At 41.4% G+C, this 24776-nt stretch overlaps 1 protein-coding gene across 5 annotated transcripts in view; it reads left to right on the forward strand.

Moving 5' to 3' along the window:
- The window catches only part of PRKACB (protein kinase cAMP-activated catalytic subunit beta), a 120492-nt gene that overhangs the window by 49935 nt on the left and 45781 nt on the right, over positions 1–24776 (forward strand). The window contains exon 1 of one of the 5 annotated variants that reach the window (XM_053243207.1): positions 3984–4170. The exons of the other annotated variants lie outside the window; for them this stretch is intronic. Coding sequence (XP_053099182.1) covers positions 3984–4170 — 187 coding nt within the window. Of the gene's footprint in view, positions 1–3983; positions 4171–24776 lie in introns of those variants that run through there. 5 annotated transcript variants of the gene reach the window in all.

Below are 24776 nucleotides of genomic sequence, written 5' to 3' on the forward strand. Positions count from 1 at the left end.
TTATATTTAGCAGGGGGAGAGCAACTGGCCCTAATCAACCCCAGCACAGCATCCCCCAGTGGCTGTTGTTGGTGTTTACCTTTATATTTATGGTTTGGATTGTGAGCCCTTTGGGGACACGACACCATCTTATTTATTCTTTATTTTTCTATGTAAACCGCTTTGGAATCTTGTTGAAAAGTGGTATATAAATAGTAGTAGTAATTAAGTAGTATAGTTATAACAGTACCGTAATGAAAAGTGGATGACTTGCATTTCAGATCAGTAAATGACATCTGTGCTAACTTATTGTCAGTCCTTGCCTGACCTCCCAGTATAAAGCCATAATATATGATCTATGATGCTGTATAATGACTGATAAAGATGATTTTCCCCACAGTCAGTTTTTTACAAAGAAAAACAGCTTTTCATAAGTTCTAGGGAAATAAGTTCAGTTTTAAGAGCTTATATCTTTGCACTACATTCAGATTTCATTTTAAATCTGCTTTATTTTAAAAAGAAAAACTTGCTATAGCTGAAACTTACATATTTTAAAATTATCTATTTATATGTGCTCTGGTTTGAATAAACTAAGCAGCTTGGAATTCAGCCAGATTACACAGGAGGGAGCACTAAGGCACAGAGCCTATTTGCAATCCTGTCTGAACTGGGTCTGTGGCTTTAAAAAAAGTTTAACACTACATGTGCCTTTCCTTTCCTATAAACCTATGCAGGTTATAAGGTCATCATTATATTCTTTAACATCTTTTTAAATTCAAATTCCTGTGTTCTACAACTTTCTTTAAAATTCTGAAAGAATTGGCATTAATATCATCTTTATAACACCCTCATCCAGTTACCAACAGATAAGCTAAATACTACTCCAGCATAACAGAAGCTCTAACAGATTTCATGTTGTTCTCATGTTTTATTTATGCCACCATTTTCTGAGACAAACTTGAAAATAGTCTTGTAGCAATAAAACACAGTGATAGGCTGTGTACTCATGCCTAAGGCAATATTGTACAGGGTGTTTAATACTGTTGTACAGGTTTTAGAAATCTGTGATAGATCCCCTGTTCTTCAGGTATGGGTTTTTTTTAATATAATTAAGAGGATTACAAACTAATATAATAGCAGTAACATTTTTGTGAGTTGTGGTAGCTTTTCCTGTTCGTTTGCCAAATTACACACTCCTCCCATTTGTTCTGGTATTTGTGTGCCAGATAGGCAGTGGACAAAAATAACGGAGGAACTTGGGCAAGTGACAGCCTGCCTTGAAACAGTATTGTTTTGCTCTTCACGCTTTCATTTTCCTTACTCCCATAGATAACATGAAGCATGACCATGCTTTTTCTGAATCCACTAGCATAAATCCTAGTGAGTTGTTTTAGAGGCTCTGCATGACAAGAAGTAACAGTTTTCTGGGGTTTTCTGTTACTTGTATTTCATGATCCATTGTTTTTCTCTAGATGTATGTTAAATATTGCAAAGACGGGATTGAATTAGCATGCTCAAGGGGATATGCATAGGAATATCACCTGCCTTTTCTACTTATTTCAAAGGCATATTCTGCCTTCATGAAGACATTTTTAATAAAAATGTCTAGGACTGCAGTTCACAACCGTTAACATCTATGTAATAATAATAATAATAATAATAATTCGACTTCTATACTGCCCTTCCAAAAATGGCTCAGGGTGGTTTACAAAGAGAAATAACAAATAAGATGGATCCCTGTCCCCAAAGGGCTCACATTCTAAAAAGAAACATAAGACACACAACAGCAACAGTCACTGGAAGTACTGTGCTGCGGGTGGATAGGGCCAGTTACTCTCCCCCTGCTAAATAAAGAGAATCACCATGGTAAAAGGTGCCTCTTTGCCCAGTTAGCAGGGGTAATGAGTTATGAGTTAACTTCATTGGAATATGGATTGCACCTGAAGCATGTGTTAAAACTGTCGGGCAGGTGCATTAGCCTGCTACCATCTTGGTGTGTTGCCACATCTTAGTTTTTAACATTTATTTACTTAATTTATTTAGCAAATATATTGACCACCTGACTTCCTTAGACTTGAGGCAGTTTACATAAATTAAAGCGGCAATGAAGACAAGAGGAGAAGGGGGAGGAAAAAGAAAAAGAACCCCCCCTACACAAACACACGTTAAAAACTAAAAGCCCGGCAAAATAGATACTGTAGCTTTTCAGGAGCTTCTTAAAGGACAGAAGGGAGGGGGCATTAGGAATCTCAGGAAGTAGAGTGTTCCATAAGGAGTAGGCTACAACAGAGAAGGCCCTCGCATGAGCGTGGGCCCTACATACCTCCCCTGGACCCAGAACTCTGAGAAAGTCCACCTGAGATGACCTCACAGGGTGGGTTGAAGTTGGACAGGGGAGGCGGTCCTGAAGGTACACAGGTGCCAAACGCTGAAGGGTTTTATAGGTGATAACCAGCACCTTGAATTGGACCTGGAAGCGAACTGGCAGCCAATGCAGTGACCTCAGCAAAGGTGAAACATGATCATATTTTCTGCTGCTCATAAGCAGCTGGGCCACGGCATTTTCAGCCTGCTGGAGGTTCTGAGTCATCTTCAAAAGCAACCCCCAGGTAGAGCGCATTGCAGTAGTCCAACCAAGAGGTAACAAGAGCATGAGTTACAGTTGCCAGAGCCTGCCAGTCGAGGTAAGGCCACAGTTGGCGCACCAGACGAAGCTGGGCAAAGGCTCCCCTGGCCACGGCTTCCATCTGCTGTTCCAGCAGGAGACATGAGTCCAGGATGACCCCCAAATTGTGAGCCTGCTCATTCAAGGGGAGCATACCCCCATCAAGGGAAACACTCAAAACCAGAACCTGGCAAGATTGAGAACTGAATAAGAGCAACTCTGTATGAACATTGTATGATAGCCTTAGCTTTTGTGGGCTAGATCTCACATTACGAGGGATTATCAAACATTTTAACTATTTATTTCCATCTCTATTTTTCTTTCCTAGTTTTTCTCCTCACAGGTTTCATTTATGACTTTAAATGTCACTGTGAGGTGACTTTTTTCAGTAGAAGCCATGTAGAAATAGTCTTATGGAATAACTCAATACTTTTTTTCTTCTCCTGATGCTCAGCAAAGCTATTTTTTTTAAAAAAGGTTTATCACATACTGTATATAGCAAATATATCTCCAAGGTGAAGTTCCATGTTTGTATTTCTTTCAAGGCTGCTTTAAAAAGTTGTTCCTAATGGAAAGAATAGTCACATGAATGACCTTAAATCAGCCTTCCCCAAGGAGATCTATCCTATCTAAGGGCCACTTCATGTTAGCAAAATAATGAGTTCATATCTGTATAGACGTGTTTTCCCCCAACGTGCGTGCAAAATTAATACTTGTCAAAGGTTGTTGGTTTTTGACTTTGTGTATACTGTGTGTGTAACAAGTAACAAGTAAATGCTTTTTAAACAAATGGACATAACTTGTATGTTATAGGGAACTTGACAGATTGACACAGTATATAAACATTTGTGTCTTAAAGTTTTCATAACGTTACATTATTTTAAAAACCTTTTCTGGTTGCTTTTAATTCACAGTAGGGGGATTAGCTATAGGATTTATTATTAATAGCTAATAAACTGTGTGTGTACACACATGTGCACACAAACTCTCTCTCTCATGCGCGCGCATGTGCCCATGTGCTGGCTCCTAATTACCCCTTCTGTATTTAACAAGTTCATGCTTGTTCTCTTCACTATTTACTTTGTTTGGGAAGGAAAGGAAAGGTTTTGTGTGGTGTGTGTGTGTGTTTTGTCCTAGTCACCACCCTGAGCTGATACCAGGAGGCTTTTGCTTAGAATAGCTCCTTGAAGTTTGGTTTTATATTAACAGGAAGCAGAACAGCAGTTGTGGTTTTAACATGCTGCATACAGGAAGTCTGACACATGCATAGTCCTGCCGTGTGTGCTAAATTCATAAGTTTAGAACTGTTTCTTTTAACATATACCTTAAATGCATATAAATGGCAGCTGCAAGAGAGTTATCTAGCAGCCAGAGTACAGGGACTACTAGTGCTTTGCAGAGACTGGAAGGGTTTGCCAACAGACTTTTTCACAGGCACTCCAAGGGTTCTTCAAATGAACTGAAAGTGACTCTGGAAAATGAGTCTCCTCACGTCTCTGAACTTGCTACACTGTGGGACAGATCAAGTAAGTGTGTGGGGTTTGTTTGGTTTGTAATGGCAAACTGTAGAACATTTTCATCCTAAATATACCAAATGTTGACAGCTAGATTGCTGAATTTAATGATTAGCAGGTGGATTGAGGTCTGCAACTCTGTGTTGTACAGCACTTGCTGGCAGGTCACAGAGTATATTTTGCTGATTTAGCTTTTTTAGTCCATCTTGCACACTTTTCTGTCTACTTCAAATGCCTGTTTTTCCATTATCTAATGTTGACTTTTTAAAAGCAATAATTCTGGCTTAAAATACTTGATTGTCTTTACACTTAACACGTGGGAAGCATGTGATGTAAGACATCAACTTCAGCAAGGATTATTAATGCAGAGGAAAGGACTTTGACATGCAGACCCTGTTGCATGCATTCCAGACTAGTGCTGTGAGTGTAGGAAGTGGTGGGGCGGGGGGTGAGGGCTAACACACCAATATATGAAGTGCCTTGCTCATATCAGGCTGTACATCATGCAACAGAAGAAATACTAAAAGATCTGCACTAGTTGCTAACTATATATGACTTTGTTTTTTTAATCTCAATTTATACTTTGGTATTTATGGGATTGCTACTATCTCATAAATATAGTTAAACAGCACTAACGTTTTCTGAACAAGTGGCATTACTGCTACATGTATATCTAATGATGATGCTGGTTTTGTCATATTCATACTTTTTCTTTCCTAAAAGAAGGTGTGTTAGCTTCTATAATCCCTTGATGTAGGTTAAACTGAAGGAGAGTGATTTGCCTATGGCTCTCCGGTGAGCTCAGTAGCAAAACACTGTTTTGAACCCAGGTTTCCCATGTCCAAGTCCAACACTAGCTATGATACCATATGCCTTTAACTAAATACTGTCAAATGTGTGCCCAGCATATGTTATGCTTGGAACATCTGACTTCATAGGTAGTCATAGGTTCCAAACATCATAACATGTGCTGATTACACACTTTTATTTCCTAGGCGTATATTTATTGATGATGAATTGATAGCATTCAAGCTTTGAAGTGCACAGCCAAAGCTAATGCACTCAAGAGGGCACTAACTTCCCTGGCAAAGTCAGTTACAGCAGATAATATGTATGGCAGGTTTACCCCTGGAATGCAAGACTGTTCAGCCTGCTGTTTAAAGTATTTGCTCTTGTTTAAAGGGCAGTGATATGCTATATAACTTTACATTAACCTATAAAAATGTTCATATTTAGATAATTTCACTTTAAAAAATGAGTGTTGGTTATGAACCAACTTGCATGAGTTTCATTCTTGAACTAAAACCAGAGATGAGTGAATGTGCTTTGGTCTAAAAGCCGTTACTAGAAATTACACTTTTCTAATCTTTATTATATGATGCTTGTAATTGGAGCTGAGTGCCTTAATTGATCAATGCATTAACCAGTCAGTTCTTGAATCTGACTATAAATTACTATGCTTATATGATTTTGCTAAACCATATTCCTATGCAGATATGTTTTTAAAATGTATATTGTTCTCATGGTATTTTTGTAAACAAATTGCAAAACAGGTAAGGTTTTCAGTTAGTACAATGTGTACTTTTCTGCAAAATAACTAATATCTAGCAAAGCAGTTAGCCAAATGAATTAGTTCAAAAGCTGTAACTATCTGGCACTTGTACACATTTCCAGCTAATAGAAATCACTAAGTGTCCTGAATGTATTTTGCTGGTTATTAGACTTTCTCCATATATACCCCAGCGCAAATGGAAAGACGCTCTTGCTCACACAAAACACTCAGATTCCCCCTTTTCACTGCAGTCCCTGTGCCCTGTCCTACAATATCCTGAGTCTGCTGACTATCACACAGAACTCTGGATGCTTCTAGGAAGGAGAAGGGAATGAGAGAGCACCATACACAAACAGAGCTCCTTCTAGGGTGTCTGAATCAAGACTCTATATAGATGTCTTTGGACATGAAAAGTAATAGCTCTTTCTAGGCAAAAAGATAGAATGATACCATGTTGATCTCATCTTAACACACTCACTCTTCTAAAATGTTTTCCCTGGGAGAACTGTGTTGTCTTCTGCTTCCACTTGTACTTTGACCAAAGCAGTGCATATATATCCAACTGCTGGCTGTAAATGCAGCTATTTTTTCTACTGTGCAGTCTCTTGGCATGTTTAGCTATTTTATAACTGCTGAATGTTATTTTTTACATTACAACCATATTTACAAACCAAAGGGAAAAACCTACAGAACATGTATGAAACCAAAGAAATAAAGAATGGAGACAGCAAGGAAAAGGTTTTGGATTTGATCTTACAGATCACTCTTTAGTGCATTAATGACACTAGTCTATCCGGATTTAGTTTACTTAAAACATTTTTTAATAAACTCAAAGTAAAGCTCAACAAGAAGTCATTCTTTAAAAGAAAGTGCCATCCTCTGCTTTGATAATCCCTTAATTTTAATACTACTACTTCTAATGTTTTGTTGAAAGCAACTTTACAAAAGATCAAAGACATGTTACGTTTAATCCAGAATAGTTGGATGTGGTCTGGAGAAACAGCCTTTCAACACTACACTAGACAGTACTGGCAAGATTGTTGCCCTGCTGTACTGTACTTTTATATTGCCCCACCCCCATTGAGGACAGAAAGCTTTTGTGCAGAAAAGATGACTGCACTGGGCACTTTAACGAGCCATTAATGAAGTGCCTTCCTATTTGTTTTCCTCCATCTAAGTACATCTTTGTTAGGTCCAGAAATTCAGTCCTAAGACATATTGTTAACATTTTCCTGCATAAAATCCCTTTCCTTCATTGCTGGATAATCATGGCCAAGGCCTAAATACTTTGGTTTGGATGCAGGGCTACCAGGTCAGAAACGGTAGCTTTTAGACAGGCTTAAGTTGTGATACCTTTTTGTTTTAGGCCCCAGCCTCTTGACAGTTGATTGCTCACAATTAATCTCAAGTACCAGTGGGCTAACTTGGCCAAGCATTTGAGGATTAACTATATGCATTAACATGACAACATGATTACCTAGCTGGAGTTTATGAATTACTATAGTTCTGTACACTTATTTTCATGTATTTGCTATGTTGTGTTATGTGATTTCACATAGAATTTGGGGCAGGCTATAGGCATGCCTCAATGAAAAACATATTTTATATTTTTCATCCTTCTTCCAAGCTCTCCTTTACAAACACTAATGCCCCTCAAAGGGGTAGGCATTTTGGGGGTAGGGTTATATTATTAAGAATGTGCAGAATGTTTCGACTCGAAATGGGCCATTTCAAGCTTGAAACAGAACACCCTTTAAAGAGGATCTGTTTCAAGCTCAGAACAAAACAACCCCATTGCTATTGAAACATTTTGACATTTCGAGAGCCGTTTTGGCCTCCTGTCTTCACCTTGCTGATGGTTTTCTGGCACTGGCTTGCAATCTCCTTGCTTTTTGATTGGCTTGTTATAAAATTTGGCTTGTGTTAAAATTGTTATAAACTGGTATAAAATTTTTCTTCATCATCATCATCATCATCATACAAATCAATTGGTGTAATGGGCAACTATGCCCACATTGGCTGGGGAGAGAGATGGAGAACACAAAAGGAGGGACTTTCAAATTCAAAATGTATTCAAAAGGACTGGAAGGCAGAGAGAGCCCTTATTCCTCTTTTGAAAAAGATACATCAGGAGAGGAGGAAGGTGGATTTGACTTTGTGGTTTTCTTTTCTCAGCACTGAGTATGATATACTATGCTATTGCTGCTATAATGATCTGGATCTCAGATTGCTGGATCTTAGATTGACAGAGCCAGAACTGGAGTGCCTGCTTTCCTTGAGTTGTGGTTTGGTTTTTATTTGTGAGAATAGTGTTGTAGTGAGAAATGGACCGTGGTGGTGTGTGTGGTATTTCTTGTTCATTGCTGTGATGAGCTCCATGTCTGGCCTTGAGACCAATGTTTCCTCTAACATAGATTCCAAGATGATGTTGTTGGCTACAGTTCCCATAATCTCCAAGCAAAGGCTGTTTGCAGCTGGGAATGCTGGGAATTGTAGCCAACAGTATCTGGGAATCCCTGTTAGAGGGAACATTGCTTGAGACTAACTAGTGTTTCACTCACTACTCTGAACTGCGCTGCAATCTGCATTGCAAGGTGTAGCAGATTAAAGCCTTTGTCTCAGAGCAAGCTCACATGAGGGAAAGAAATGCTAAATCTTCCCTGCTTGAGCTGCCTGGCTAGGCTTCTCTTAAAAATATTCTATATTATCGATAGGTTCAGAAGGCTGCCACCACCACCCCTCTTATCGACAGAGCTTGAACCTCCCTGGGCATGGGGTGGACTCCCAGGGGAAACTCTCTTTATTTTTGCTATTGGATAAGTACAAAAAACCTTCCACGTGCAAGCCCACATGTCATGAGAAAACTGATAGCTGCTGAACAGCTGAGGACGTGCTTGCATCAGAAAACTCCCCCCTCTGCCTGGCCCCCTTTTCCTGAGTCAAAAGCCAACTTGGAGAGGCTTGCAAAAAGAAAAGACTTTTTAAAAAGTTTTGTTCATTTACTGCAGACTGCTTCTGTCTAAGGCTTTCTAACTTTCTTAGATACAGTTAAGAATACTCAGTAGATTACAAAAATAGGTTGTCTTAAGCATGTTTAAATGTTTATAGAGTCGTTTGCAATTCCCTAGGTAGGCTGGGTGTAGACTAGTGTTTCCTATTTCACTTACGTTGCAGGTAAACTCTAATAAAACAGTATCAGGAATATGCAAAACACACACACCCCAAAGAAATATAACTTCTAATGCAAAGTCTGATTAAATAAACATTCCCCTTAATTAATCTTCCCAGAGCCCTGGTTGAGAGTTCAAGTTTCCTGCCCTCCTGTCTTTCAAGGATCTGTAGTCATTCTCCTGCAGCCAAACTCCATGGCCACATGTCCTTCTCTCTAACGAAGACCTCTCTTCATCCTGGCAACAGCTCTCTAGGTTCCACCCACCTGGTATGCTGATTGGCTGAGCCCTGGAGTTCACCAGCCTGTCAGTCACGACAGGTTTCACTTCTGGTTAATTCTTGGGGGGTAGAGGTGGCTGTTGTGCTAGGTCAGGCCTGCTCAACTTTGGCCCCCCAGCTGTTTTTAGACTACACCTCCCATAATCCCCAGCCACAGTGGCCAATAGCCAGGGATTATGGGAGTTGTAGGCCAACATTTTCAGGAGGGCTGAAGTGGAGCAGCCCTATACTAGGTCAAAATGTGGCTGAAGTTGCTCTAGTTGAGCTGCTTATGGCTGTGCTTGCTAAGTAAGAGTGCTGCTGTAGCAGCTGTTGCAATGCTAGGAAGTAACATAAGGAGTCATAATTGTGTGTCAGAGAACAACTTGTGCCAATACTGTTACTGCAGCACAGGCACTGTGGCTGTTGGCAGTGGATTTTGGGCAGGGTTGATTTGACTTCAATCAAATTGATTTAAATTGCTTCACAGAAAGACTCTAATTATTTAAATCACTGGTCAGGAAAACCATCATTTTCTAGTAAAAGTACATTCTTGTTGTCTAGTCTAATATAACTTTAATACATATTCAGAGATAGATGTGGGTTTCATTTTTAGAAGGTAGGTAGACATAATGCTATTTCATTTGGGCAACTGGGCCTTACTTTTCTTTGTTGCACTGTTTGCATTTTGCACACATGCCTGTCTTACCTGCATAAAAAATTCATTAAAATGTTGCCAAATGGGATCTCTTTTACAGCCCATGACAGGTGTTTCCCTTCTACAATGGAGGATAACTCCAAAAACGTTTCTTCAGGACTCCATGAATGTTTTTTTTTTGTTCAATTTTGTTGGTTTTGTTTTCACTTTCTATCCCACCCCCTCTCCCCGCACCACATCCCTTACACTTATAATAATTTATAATTCCTCCTCAATCTGGTCTATTCCATCCCTCATTGCACTTCTGGATTGGGAGTGGCAGCAAGGGTGTGTGTGTGTGTGTGTGTGTGTGTATACACACACACACGCTGCACATACACCACCTGTTCAGGTCTGTTATCTCTCATCCCCATATACTGCACTTAACATGTTCATAGAATATAATGAGAAGTAACGATTAATATTCAAGATGATATCTTTCACCCATGTTCTCTTTTTAAGGAGTTTAAAAAAAAATCTGATTTACATTATTACATGATTTGTCCTGGGAGATAAATTTCAGAAGAGTACAAGGGACTTAAGTGGTGCAGCGGGGAAATGCTTGACTAACAAGCGAAAGGTTGCTGGTTCCAATCCCTGCTGGTACTATATCGGGCAGCAGTGATATAGGAAAATGCTGAAAGGCATCATCTCACCCTGCGCGGGAGATGGCAATGGTAAACCACTCCTGTTTTCTACCAAAGAAAACCACAGGGCTCTGTGGGCTCCAGGAATCAACTTGACGGCACACTTTACCTTTACCTTTACAAGGGACTACGGTGTCATCTCTTGACCACTGGTCTCTGGAGTCCCATGGGTTCTGTTCTCTCCCCTATACTATTAACATCTACATGAAACTGCTGAGAGTTCATCAAGAGTTTGGGATTGTAGATGACATGCAATTCTCTTACCCCACCCCCAGCTAATCCCCAGGAGGTAGTGGAAATCTGGTCTCAGTATGAGCTAATAAAATTGAGACTTAAACTAAACAAGACAGATGTTACTGGTTAGTAAAAGCTAATCTGTGTTGGTCAAAAGTGGGTGGGGGGAATATAAAATCCCTCCTCTAACTGTGAGGAGTCCCAGGTAGGCTGCCACCATCCAATTCTTTTACATGAGCAGATTCATCCTTTCAAGGGAATATTCTGGGAGAGTAAAGTGGAAAACCCTTTCCTACAAGAAAGACTTGAGCAGTTTTAGGCCTCCAAAAGTATGTGACTAGGGCAGAACCCAATAAGGAGTGACACTGTAAGAATGACAAGGGTTTATTAATAACTGGATGATCAGGAAAACTGTAGAGGTATCAACAATTGCTGCTTTCATTCAAGTAAAACCCTTCCCCGGGGACTACAAAAACCATGCAGTCAGATCCAAGCACTTAAACAAAAATAAATTCCCTGATGTGTCTAGCTAAACTGGTCCTTATCCTTCCTACTTACTTCAAGGTAAGGAGCTCCCAGTTGATTCCCAGCCCAAGGATGTTAGTCTCCCTTTGTGCTACAGTAGTTGCTGATCAGACCTGCTTCAGAGGCCTCTGGGGAAGAACTGAATTCTAACATACCCCTCCCCTATTTCTCTATGGGCTTTTGTCCAGTAAGCCCTGCCCCTCACTCTGGAGTGGGCCATAGGGATTTGATTCTCCCAGACTTTATCTCTTATTAGGAGATGCCCACCCTCCAAGCAGTTACTCTAACTGAGGCCTCCCTCAAGCCTGACTATCACTACAATTGGGTTATTTGACCTGTTATGGGTAGGGTAGCACTCCATCAGAAGGATCAGGTTCACAGTCAAGGTGTACTTCAGGAGCAGTGCTTGGTCCAGATATTTCAGGTGGTGACTGGCTAGATGTGCCTTCACTTGGCTTTGGCTGGTGCCCAATTGCAGGAGATCTGACTTCAGGCATGGATGGCTTGGTTACATCCCAAATCGATTACTGTGTTGTGCTCTATGTGGAACTTGCCTTGAAAAATATATGGAAACCACCCCTGGTGCAGAATTCTGCTGCCAAGCTGCAATCGGGAGCATTTATTGGTTTGTAGAGAAGATTGCTCGGATTGTTTGAGCTGCACGGATTCCCATTGCTTCCAGGCCTAGTTCAAATTGCTGGTTTTGACCTTTGCAACCTTAAACCGCTTGGATCCGAGGTACCGAAGGACTGCCATCCTTTGTATGAATCTGCCCACTTGCCGAGATAACTTGAAGAAACTCTTCTCAATTCTCCTGACTTGCAGCGGAGTCTTTTATGTAGCTGCACCCAGGTGGTGGAACATCATTCCCTGTAAGGTGTCTCTGTTCCCCTCCACTTCTGTCTACCAGAAGGTGGTGAAGACCACCCCTTTTTCTGAGCTTATGGTTTGGTGTCAGGACACCGGTTCCTTTTTGTGTGTGTGTGCTGTTCTCTGCTTTAACTTGTAGCTGCTTATTTTGCTGTGATTCTGGTTTTGTTGGTCCTAGCAATAGCACTTAGCAATAGCAATAGCACTTACATTTATATACCGCTCTATAGCCGGAGCTCTCTAAGCGGTTTTACAATGATTTAGCATATTGCCCCCAACATTCTGGGTACTCATTTTACCGACCTCGGAAGGATGGAAGGCTGAGTCAACCTTGAGCCCCTGGTCAGGATCGAACTTGTAACCTCCTGGTTACAGGGCGGCAGTTTTACCACTGCGCCACCAGGGTCCTAGTTTTTGTTTAACAAAAGGGCCTGCTAAGCAGCTTTCCAATTTGATTTCTCCATCCTAGGTGTTTCCAATCCATGTTAGTAACCACTCAGATCTTTTCTCTTCTGCCCTGAGAAGACCGTCTAGGCCTCTTGCATGAGCACTTCCTTTTCCCCCATTCAAAACAAGCCAGAAGCTGGTGATTTCATTCTTATGCTCCAAGATTAGCCTTGTTTTGACCAGCTTGGCCTTTTACCCAAGCAACAAACCAATTGATTTTGTATGTTTTAATTTAAATAATGTGTGGTACATTGCTCTTGAAGCTAGGCAGTGTAGACTTCTAATACATTCAAAATCTCACTAAATACATTCTCAAATACTCACTAAAATTATCACACCCAAAAGCCACATTCTTTTTTTAAATTGTAAGTTAAAATTACATTAAAACAACTTTTGAGCATGTACAATTTTTCCCAAAATTGCATTAAAATTCACACCGGTCAATCCTAAGGAGGGGTTTGGATTGACATTTCTGCTCTGGACAGGATCCAGACAAAGTTACTTATGCGCAAGTACCATTGAAATTAATAGGACTTAAGTTGCTCATATCTCATTTATTTCACTAGTGTTTAGTACAGTACTTCATTTACAATCCTGTTTTTGCTGCTGAAAACCTTGGAGGAATGTATGTATTATTTATTTATTTATTTATTTATTTATTTACACAGTCAGACAGGTGTTATTGACTGGTTTGTTTTATCCAGACATCGAGTCCTTCCCAAGGACCTGGGATACCAGAATTTTATTGTCAATGTTGTTGCTATTATAGATATCGTCGCAGAATATAGGCTGTTCCCAGTAAAGCTGCTTTTTGTAATTGGCTGATGGTGATTTCTGTGGCCCCTATGGTGTTGAGGTGCTCTTCAAGGTCTTTTGGAACTGCACCCCGGGCTCCAATGACCACTGGGATTATTTTCGTCTTTTTCTGCCACAGCCTTTCAATTTCAATTTGTAGATCTTTGTATTTGGTGATTTTTTCTATTTCTTTTTCTTCTATTCTGCTATCCCCTGGTATTGCTATGTCGATTATTTTGACTTGTTTTTCATTCTTCTCAACTACAGTTATATCTGGTGTATTGTGTGGCAGATGTTTGTCTGTTTGTAGTTGAAAGTCCCATAATATTTTTACATCTTCATTTTCTTCAACTTTTTCAGTTTTATGGTCCCACCAATCTTTGGCTACAGGTAGCTTGTATTTTTTGCAGATGTTCCAGTGTATCATCCCTGCTACCTTGTCATGCCTTTGTTTGTAGTCAGTCTGTGCAATCTTTTTACAACAGCTGATTAGGTGGTCCACTGTTTCATCTGCTTCTTTACAAAGGCGGCACTTGCTATTTGTTGTTGATTTTTTGACTTTTGCTCTTATTGCATTTGTTCTTAGTGTATTATTATTATTACTACTACTACTACTACTACTACATTTATATCCCACTCTTCCTCCAAGGAGCCCAGAGCAGTGTACTACATACTTGAGTTTCTCTTTCACAACAACCCTGTGAAGTAAGTTAGGCTGAGAGAGAAGTGACTGGCCCAGAGTCACCCAGCTAGTTTCATGGCTGAATGGGGATTTGAGCTCAGGTCTCCCCAGTCCTAGTTGCCAGTTCATAGTATGGATGCAAACATGCAGGACTGGAATGGGAAAGAAAAGGAAGGTTTTTTGCCACCAACTTCAACTCAGACTTTTCAGGTATTATGAAAGCTATCAGAATAGTAGCTTTTAAGCATATATTTTAAAATAGAATTCTTGACATCCTCTGAATTTATCCAGTTTATGCACAAATCATATCTTCTAAAGCATGCTTACTTGCCTGACTTGTGTGAGAAGGAAATACCTGATGATAAGCATAGTGACCATGTTTGTTCTTTAAAGTGTATTTAGTATTGCTACGTGCAATAATTGTATAATTATTACACATTTTTATAATGATTATGAATCAGTGATTTGTCAGTTCTACATGAAATGTAAATGGAAGATGCACAGTCCCTGGACGCTTTTATCAGCTGAAAATAGTAATGTAGATAAAATTTATTCTAGTCACAGTAAAATGTGCTTATCTTCAAAGACATGTTAACAATATTTTCCCAAAACAGGCCAGTAGTATAATTACTCATATCTTGATGTGTATGTGACCTTTAGAAGTGGATGAATCAACTCTTGCTCACAACTATTTAAGTACAAATAGTTGTGAACAAAAGAGTTGCTTCATCCACTTCTATAGGCTACGTACCAGAAAGCTAGATCATTACCACATCTCTTGCTCTGCATCTATGGAATTCCAGACAAACTCTGGAGGCTCATTATTATGATAGTTCGACTAGGAGCTACCTAAATAAGGAGCTGCCAAGGTTGAAACCGTGTAGTCTGGAACTGATTGAGCACAGAGCTCCACAAATGGGTGTCTAGGCCAATTAAATAGAACCTATAATTCTTCCAGAACGTCGCAATTCCTTCCCAGAATCAAAACAATATTCAGATCAATTTCTGAATCATTTAATAATTCATTAAGTGCATTCTTAAACTATAATTCAAGAGTTTGACTGTTTACACATAAGCAAACGAACTGCAGATCTGAAATAATTGTGTTAAAGGCCATACTGGATATAGATACTATCAATGAAGCCACCTCTAGGTGGGTTGTTTATAACTGAAAATAGTTCATCAACCCAACCTTATACATTATAACTTGAAACTGCCCTACTGAATTCCATGGGAATTGGTTCCTAGAAACAACTTCCAGAGATATTGCCATGTTAGTCTGATACAGCAAAAACAAGAGTCCCACAGTACCTAAAAGATGTGACAAATTTCTTGTAGCATAAGCTTTCATGACTTAAAGCCCACATAATCAGATGCGCAAAGTGTTATCAGCTGGCAGATGTGTAAGCCATTTATTGCTTCTTTGAATTGTCACTGTACTTCTCATACTTTTAAGCTTTACATAAGAGTGGTCATAAACTGCACTACTTTTATTTCATAGCCCTGACACTCCATGTGTATATTAAGCAGGCATACAGGAACATAGTTATAGGTCAGAGGGTTTTCGCTGTATAGCTAAAAGTAGAGTGGATTTTCCAGCATTCTGTCACTGTCATAATACAATTAAGACAGCATATTTTGTTCGTAGGCAACTTAGCATGGAGAGTCTATCTCGTGAGAGGTATAACTTGACCAAATTTTAGAAAATGCTGATGAAGAATGGCGGAGGTACAGCAGTCAAAATTTGCTTTGCACCAGTAAACAATTCATGCCGCTTGCAACCTTTCCCCACACTCCTGAAACATATCTTAAATCTGTTATTTGGGCAGTTTAGATTGTGTCAAAATATCAAGCCTGCTGTATTTACCTGAATCCAAGACTAGTTCCCCACCCCACCCCACCCCACCCCCAGTTCTTTGCTGTTAGAAATCAGTGGGGTCGTCTTAAATTGAATCCTTCTCCTTTTGGGCAAGTATAACCATAACTTGTATTTAGGATCTTTAAGGGGCTCATCTTAAATTCAGAGTTGTCTTGTATTTGGGGAATACTGTATCACAAGGATGTTCTAGTTTGGTGAAAATCTATTGAGTATTCCTAAAATACGAGAAATCAAAATTCCCCATTTTATATCACCCCTTTAAGCGCAAAATATTCCAACTTGTGCCTGGCAGACTGAAGTATTACCAGTATTATCAGTGCCTGGTAATACTTGCTTCTGCTTGAATGAAGAGACTGCAGCAGTCTGCATTTATAGGCGGGAAAGTGGAGCTATTATACTTGTGTATGTTTACATGTGCTATGTAGTAGTGTGAGTGTTTGTGTGTGCCTGCACATATATTTGTGATATACTATTTGTGCTTTTAAAATGCCTGCAGTGGTGTGTATGTGTGGCATGTATTTTGTGGCATGTTTCCATATTTGTGTGGTGTACTGCTGCTGCACATTTATATCTGACATGCTGAAGGGTGTATTGCGGAATGCCGCAAACCATTTGCATGTGCCTTTGATGTCTTGCAGAACCTTGCATATAGTATGTTCTTGTGTGTCATGTATTGTACTATGCTGCAGTGCATGTCTGCATGTGGTGTTCTGTGGTGCACATTTATGTATGGTGTGCTGTTCTGTCATGAGCTTGTATGCTGTGACATATGCCAGGGCATCTTCACATATTGTGTGCATGGCTGTGTAAAAGGGGGAGAGCTGCCATGCCTTCATTCTGTTTCTAGCTTCTGCCTTATCTCATTTCCTCCAGTGATTTGCTCCCTCTCTGGTGATATCTTCCGCCATGTTCACTTGCTTTGCAGTCTGTTGTAACAGTGAGCTACTTTCCAGGATTAAAAGAAACACCAGTCTTGTCCTTAAGCACTCACCTGGTTGCCGCTAGTGACCTGGAATTTGCCAGCGCAAGTGACACTGGAGCTTGTTTGTGCTGCACCTCTGTGGGCATTGCAACTTGAGCAACATTTGAAGTTTTGATAGCATTCCCAGTGGCGGGTTCCTGCCAGTCACCTTTTTTGTTCTAAAATATGCTTGAATATCCTTTCATTGTATCATAGATTCATGATCTTGGCACATGCTAGAGGAGGGGGGAAGATGGTGATAGAGAAAGTTTTCAGTGCTTCAAATACTGCTAAAACAGCTGTTCCTGCAGAGGTGCAGCCAAAAAGAGAGAGAGACCTTACTCAGTAACAAAGATAATCCCCCAGCAGTAGATTTAAGAAGTTTTGCAAGTGTGTGCACTGGACTAATTACAAGGCTGTTGTAAGCCATTTTGCCTGTTGTTCTCCCTTCACCACCACCCCACCAGAAGCTAAACCAGAGTGGTGTGTTGTATATCTACTACAGTACAGTTACTACTGTACAATTGGTACAGTTTACCAATTCCTTGGTAAACTATGATAAAGCAGAAATAATATGGAGGTAATAATAAAATGGCCTATGTTGCAGACTTTTAAGTGTTAACGGAGACAATCATGTGTTAAGTACTATCAGTATCTTAAGCACAGGTGATTATTATAAGAGAGAAAAAGATTCTAGGATTTAAAAAAAACAAAAACCTTTAAGGTGATTACAAATTCACTCACATAACAAAAAGCATGAAAATTTGTAAAGTAAGTAGACAGACTTAACTTCTACACCATGTAAGCAGTAAATATATTAGAGTCGTGCATATTTCGTGCATATTTCTCGAGAAGGCAGATCTGGCCACGGTTACCCACGCCTTAGTCACATTGCAGCTGGATTACTGTAACACGCTCTACGTGGGGCTGCCCTTGAAGAGTATCCGGAAACTGCAGCTAGTGCAAAACACGGCAGCGAGGGTGTTATCCAGAGCTGCCTGTTGGGAACATATCACCCCCATTTTGAAAGAGCTGCACTGGCTGCCGGTTCGTTTCCAGGTCCAATTCAAGGTGCAGGTTTTGACCTTTAAAGCCCTTAACGGTTTGGGCCCAGGGTATTTGAGGGACCGCCTGCTCCCAAGGGTTGCTGCCCGCTTGACAAGGACATCTGAGGGGGCCCTGCTCCGGGTGCCGACAATGAGGGAGGCCCGGCTTTCGTGCACTCGGGACAGGGCCTTCTCTGGAATGCTCTCTCAGTGGCCATTCGTTCCTCAGACTCTATCACGGCTTTCAGAAAGCTTTTAAAGACTCGGCTTTTTACCCAGGCTTTTGCATAATCGTTTTTACTGCGGCTTCTCTGTGTTTTTATCTGTTATCTGTTGTCTTGTTTTTATGCTTGTTTTATATGTTTTTAGCTTGATGTTTTTATTGCTTGATGTTTTTATTGCTTTTATTGTATGTTTTAATTTTTGTAAACCGCCTTGGGGTTTTCTTTTAATGAAAGGCGGTATAGAAATGTAAAAATAAATAAATAAATAAATAAATAAATAAATAAATAAATATTGTGATTGCTTACAACTTGGCCTTCATACACCCCTACTTTCCTTTGGTCTTTCAGCTCCAGTCCAATTCCTGTGCAGGTTGGAGATGCCCCTGAAGCTAGAGTCAATGCAATAGCAGTGTTTAATAGTATAAACAACTTTATATTTTAGATCCCTTATTCCAGGGGTGAAGAATTCAAATGCCCCAGTGAGCTGGAACCAACTATGGCTTGATGCATGGGGGCCGAGGTCAATATTTAGCACATTATTACATTAAAATTAATTAATAAAAGCAATTAGCAGTGGCTTGGGGATCTTTCTTCCTTGTGGATCTTTCCTCACTCACAATTTTAGCCAACAATATTGGCCAGAAAATAGGCCATGTCCCTGCCCAGTCCCCCCAGGCGAATGCCAAGTCCTCTCCTCTCCTTTCCTCAATTGTTGTTGCTTTCAGCTGCAATCCTAGGCATGTTTACTTGAGAGTAAACCTTACTGGGTATCCCATTTCTGAGTAAGCATGCATAGGATGGTGTTGCAAGGCAGTTTCTGGAGAGGATCATGGCTGTCGTCAGGGAAGAGGGAACTGCCGGAAAGAGCAACACCCTCTGCTTCTTGGGGTGTGCTTGGCCCATGCCCACCTGATGCTGCTGACACCACTGTTCCAATCCACTCCATCCATTGCTACTGCTGCTACTGCTCAAGCTCTCACGTCTCTTAAGCGGCAGAGTGAAATGCAGTACATCTTTAACTAAAACTCGGTTGTAAAACTAAGCCAGACAGTTGCAAAGACGTGTAATATGAATTGAAACTCTGTTCTGAGAACATACCCACCTCCTCCTTTCTCTTACTATGCGAGTTTGGGCTCATGAGAGACGCTTGCCCCAGTGCCAGTCTGTCTTTGCTGATGCTTTCATTGTCTCCATCAACCTGGCTGCCCCTACGTACATGTGTCATTCTCTCTAACACAAATGAAAGCATATAGTGAAAGTAGGGGGTCAATGTGCATTTAAGTGGTCCCTCTTCCCATCGTGTCCTGAGAATCATTATTGACCCAACTTGCAGAGAACGAGAACTGGAACTGAAAGACCAAAGAAAAGTAGGGTTCAAAAAGGCCATGTTGTAAACAAACAGCTTGCTATGTGAAGACTGTAGGCCATATTTACTGTTTACATGGTATAGAAGTTAAGATAGCCACCTTAATTTCCCTGCTTTTTGGTGCATAAATGAATTTGTTACTTAAAGATTTTTTGATCTGCGTGTGCATGTGCGCGCACACATGCTTTCCAATTGAGGATAACACTTAATGAGGAAGAGCTCTAATATACATACAAGAATATGCAATAAAATATCCTTTAAACTGCATCAGATCTCTGTTTTGCTTCTTAGAAAGTGTGCTCAGGATTTCAGCCTGTTGTTAATGTTCTTAGAACTTTACTTAACAGTGCCCGGATTATTGGAGTTTGATAAGTATTGCAGCTTGTCAATCTAACTTAAAATAGTTTTAAAGTGTTAAAATTCTCTTAGGTGTTTGATACCAAACCCAGCAAATCTCATATAAAATCCTGGTACCATAACATTTTTAGAAAGGGAATTAATTTTGATTTTAAGCTGGCATAATTTTTTTAAAGTATATTACAAAGACCTGTTTTTGACATACACTCTCTACAACACATCTTGTGCTGGAGCTAAAGTATTAAAGAGGAAGCAGCATCTCTGTGGGTTAGTTTCGTGTGGTTTAGATATACGAGTAGAGGGACTGGGAATCTATTTTCTTTTTGCCCTAAGCTGACTTCCTCACACTACATTTTACTTTGAGAGCGTTCTATCACTTAACTCTTGGGAAATATTGTCTCAATTCGTTGTTTCTCAGTGCATTGAACACATGCCGTGAAGGGGTTTTTTAGGTCTTAAGGTGATCTGTGACTATGGTTTTTGGTTTAAGAGCATACATCTGGTGTTTCGGATGGCTTTCTGATGCTGACATGATGGAAAGGATTTTTATTTATGTTTTCCATTTTCAGAGAAGTAAGCTCTTCACACTTGATATATTATGCTTAATTTAAACTTTGGAATATTATGAAAACATTACATTGCAGTTAGAGTGCATTCAAAACTTCCCTCATTTTCTCCAGCAAAAGTGCTCAGCAAAAATGGGGTGCCAATATCAGGCAACTCTTCGGATAAATTTGAGTCATTTTTGTTAAGAGAAGCCACTCAAAATGACATTCTGTTCTGACTAGTACTGATATAAGCAAGGCCTGTTCTCAGGCAGTTAGGATGGTGAGAGGCTTTATGGTATGTATGAGGGTGAGGAAAATTTTCCACAATGCATGGATGCCAATACAATGTTAGGCAACCTTGGAAATTTCAAAGTTGCAATGTAATGCTTTTTCAGGTGATTATCACTAGCAAGTGCATATATATTTTAATTGATTTGAATAACAAAACTTTATTTCTACATAAAGCTTTGAATGTGTTTTCAGTAACACATTTAAGTGTCCCCCCACCCCCCGCCCAAAAAAACACTTCAGCTGAACCACTTGGCTAGGTACTTGAAAAACGTTTTTTAAAAATTTAATATAGTGGGTGGTCTTTTAAAAACTAAATATATGTCAAATTGCTTGTCAAATCACAATCTATTTAGGGTAGGGGTGCTGAATTCAAATCCCCTGGTCTCTTGGAAGCAACCATGATACACAAATCCACAGATACTGAGGACCTCCTATATTAGTTTTCTTATGTCCTGCTGGTTTAGTCCTATTGGGTTTTTTTGTCAGTTCTTAATGTGGTTCTGCCAGGGGTGTAGCTAGGGGAGAGGGGGCCCATGTTTGCCACTTTCCCTGGCAGCCCCTCGGATTGAAGGAGATAATGAAGTAAATAGGGAGGGGTGGAGCTGTGGGTCCTAGATGTTTTCAACCCATCCACTCAACTATAGCTACACCCTTGGGCTTTGCATTGTCTGTTTTTAACATGGTTTTTCTGACTATGTATATCCTGATATTTTAATACCTGTATGCTTGTATTTTATATGCCCTTGAGGAAAAGGTTTCTACCTCAAAATGTGTTGGGACTTGTTCAACAATAAATTATTGTTGTGCTGTCCCTCCCTTCTTCCTTTCTACTCTGGCAGCGACGCTCCAAGGTTTCAGGCAGGAGTCTTTCCCAGCTGTACCTGGGGATGGCAGGAATTGAATCTGGGACCTTCTGCCTGCAAAGCAAATGCTCTGCCACTGAGCATTTTATGCCATTGCCTTGCTGGCAGTGGCAGCAGCAACACTGGTAGTGAATCATTTGATGGTAGTGAATCATTTGATGGAGCCAGCGTGGTGTAGTGGCTAGAGTGCTGGACTAGGACTGGGGAGACCCGGGTTCAAATCCCCATTCAGCCATAAAACTAGCTGGGTGACTCTGGGCCAGTCACTTCTCTCTCAGCCTAACCTACTTCACAGGGTTGTTGTGAGGAGAAACCTACGTATGTAGTACACCGCTCTGGGCTCCTTGGAGGAAGAGCGGGATATAAAATGTGTGGTTTTTTTAATTCAACCAGTTCCCCCCCCCCCACAGAATGCCCTGGGAACTAGGTTATATCATGATGTCCTTCCATGGGTAATCCCAAGAAAAATGAGGAGGGCAGTGGAACCCTATGCAGCTCCCAGCAAGATCTTGAAATCTCACAAGAACTGGGAGAACTGCTAAATGCATGCATAGCTTGTCATGCTAACCTCATAAGCTGGAGAGAAGCAGCTGATGCGGAGGCTGTTTCTTTCCTCTCCTCTGAGTTAGGAAGTCAGGAAGAAGGCAAGGTTGATTTAGGCCCCCACTTGCCCTCATATCTGAGGCTATAACAATTGGGGAAATAGCCCCTTTCCTGGATTTCCCCAGTATCCAGGGCTGCTGGGGAGTTGCAGGGGTTATTGAGGTGAGGTCCACAGATAGGGCACTTAAATGCTGACCACTGGAGCACTGTTCATATTACCACTGATCTGAAAAGCCATTTTATTTCTCCACCAGATTCTCATGTAGAGAAAATGTAGAACAGCTATAGTTTTGGGATGGAGGGGCAGAGAGTCATCAATTTCTCAAGCTAGTGCTCTTCCCCACCCCTGCAGTTCTGCTTGGAATGACACTGTGGTCTGAGTCAAACAAACTATCCTACTGGCATCTCATCATGTTTAGAGAAGTGAGAGTGCATGACTGTATAATCACACGGGAGGCAGAATATCCAAAATGGCCAATAATTATGCAGTTTAGACTACTGCTTTAAAAGGTTCAAACTGATCCTCTGTCATGACGTGTTGCTCCAAAAGAATCCCCTTCTGAAATGTCGAAAATGGAGTTTTCTGACATTTTTAGGTGGTGGACATGCAGAGTTCTTGAAGTTTCACGTTGATTAGTGGTGGCAACAGGCATTCCCTTTCCTCTCTCTTAAAAAATGTGTGCAGCAGTGTGCCCTCCCCCTGCACACTAGTTTACACTGTGACTTTGCAGGAGCAGCAGTTACAAGACCGGAGGCACTAGATCTCTTCCTGGTGACTGCTTCATTCAACCGCCATGTTTTTTGCTGGAAGCCCCCCTCAGAATGATACCACATAATATCTAGGTTCAGACGTATAGGGTAACTGTAGTTAATCATGGCTGGGGTTACAGTTGTTAACTCCAATTCATGCCGCAGATGTTCAAAAAACCACAGCCAGCAAAACTCCAGTTCCAGGAGAAGGAGCCCCTCCCTGCTTCTTGGCCTCCCAGCCAGGACTGCTGCCAGACTATGGGCAAAGTGTCACCTCATCAGCGGCTTGGCCATGATTGGCCACGATCTCCAGGGGCTGTGCTGAGACCGATCGTGCATTTTTGGTGCATTCTGCCCGCCCTTGGCAGGGAAAGGCCTTTTCAAGCCCTTTAAATGCCCTGCAGTGCTAGTGTTGCTTCTGCTAGCCATAGCACCACCCCCGCAAAGTAGACACCCACACTGAAAGCACCAAGCTAACTCAAACTCCTGGGGTTCAGAGGGGATGGAATCCCACTTTTAATGTGCGAGGGGGACACCCACATTCACTAGAATGAGATATGTAGTTGTGGGGGAGGACAAAGGATGCTGGGGGATCTGTCCCACCACGACCAGGGAAGATGTCAAGAGGGTAGATGCCAGCAGAGCAGTCTGGCTAGACCCATCACAAACCCACCGCAAGCAGCTTGCTGCCCAGTGGACTCACACTCTCTTGATAGGGCCAGTCTACTGGGTATAAGACGGCATTTGCTATGCCCGTCATGGGTGATACCCACCTGCAAACTACAAGCTCACAAGTTGAGCCGACCACTTAACTACCAATGAACCCAAGGGGGCTCTCTTATCATGGAGCCCCCAACTTTGTTTTAAAAAATAGAAAATAATCTCCACTATCTCCCCCCCCCATCCCACTGAAACCTTGCATGCACCCCAGAGAACATCCTCACACCCCATGTGCCATAGCCTGGCTGTGCGCACAGCTATGGAGTGCGCCAACAGGACCACACATTTGCATTCACACAAACTTAAAAAAACCCAGGTCCGCTCCATCTGTGCGCCATGGGCAGATAAGCAGGCACGGGGAGTCTCAGGAGAGGGAACTTTGCTCTGCTACCCTGACCAGGGCAGCTGGGTCGACTGGAGGAGTCGACTGGAGTTGGCAGGGAGCATGGTTTATCAGCAGCTTGCCTACAATTCCCAAGTCAAGGAAAGTGGTCTCTGGAGTACCACTTACCACTAATGCCATCCAGAAAACATTCTTGCTGTGTTTAGAGCACCCATGGCCTGGCACTCGTGTGAGGGAGGTGTTAGTGGGAGAAGGGGGTGTCCTGCCATCTGGCATCATTTCAGATTTGTTGTAGCACTTCTTTCCCTTCCCCTCTGGTGGTCCTTCTCATGAGTTCCCTGGGGGTGTCCCTGTGGCCCTTCACTCTCATGCCTTGCCATTGAGTGCTGGATCAAGTAGCCGTATCCTTGAAAAAGGTTCTCAGTTGAGCCAAGACTGATGCTGGTGACTGGCCTTGATCATGAGCAAGCCTGTGGGGGCATGAACACCCAACATGGAAAGGGGCTGTGCCTCCCTTCCCCAACTTTTCTGTGAAAAGAACTTGGCTGCTTGGGAATCTCTTCTGGGGGGCTGCCTTTGAAACGCTGCCAATAACACCCCCACACAAATCATTTGCCTGGACACCATGCTGCGGCACAGACCCTTTAAACTATTCAAAATTCACTGAGTCGGCCAGGTGTGCTGTTGTATGCCGATTTCCTAGTGCGGGGATCGGTGGGAGAGGGGATCCCTGATTTCCAACTGCCTCGGGATGGCAGCATCGCCCCTGTGCGTGCAGGGGTATACATC

This window comes from Hemicordylus capensis, chromosome 4, assembly GCF_027244095.1.
Source record: "Hemicordylus capensis ecotype Gifberg chromosome 4, rHemCap1.1.pri, whole genome shotgun sequence".
Taxonomy (NCBI): domain Eukaryota; kingdom Metazoa; phylum Chordata; class Lepidosauria; order Squamata; family Cordylidae; genus Hemicordylus; species Hemicordylus capensis.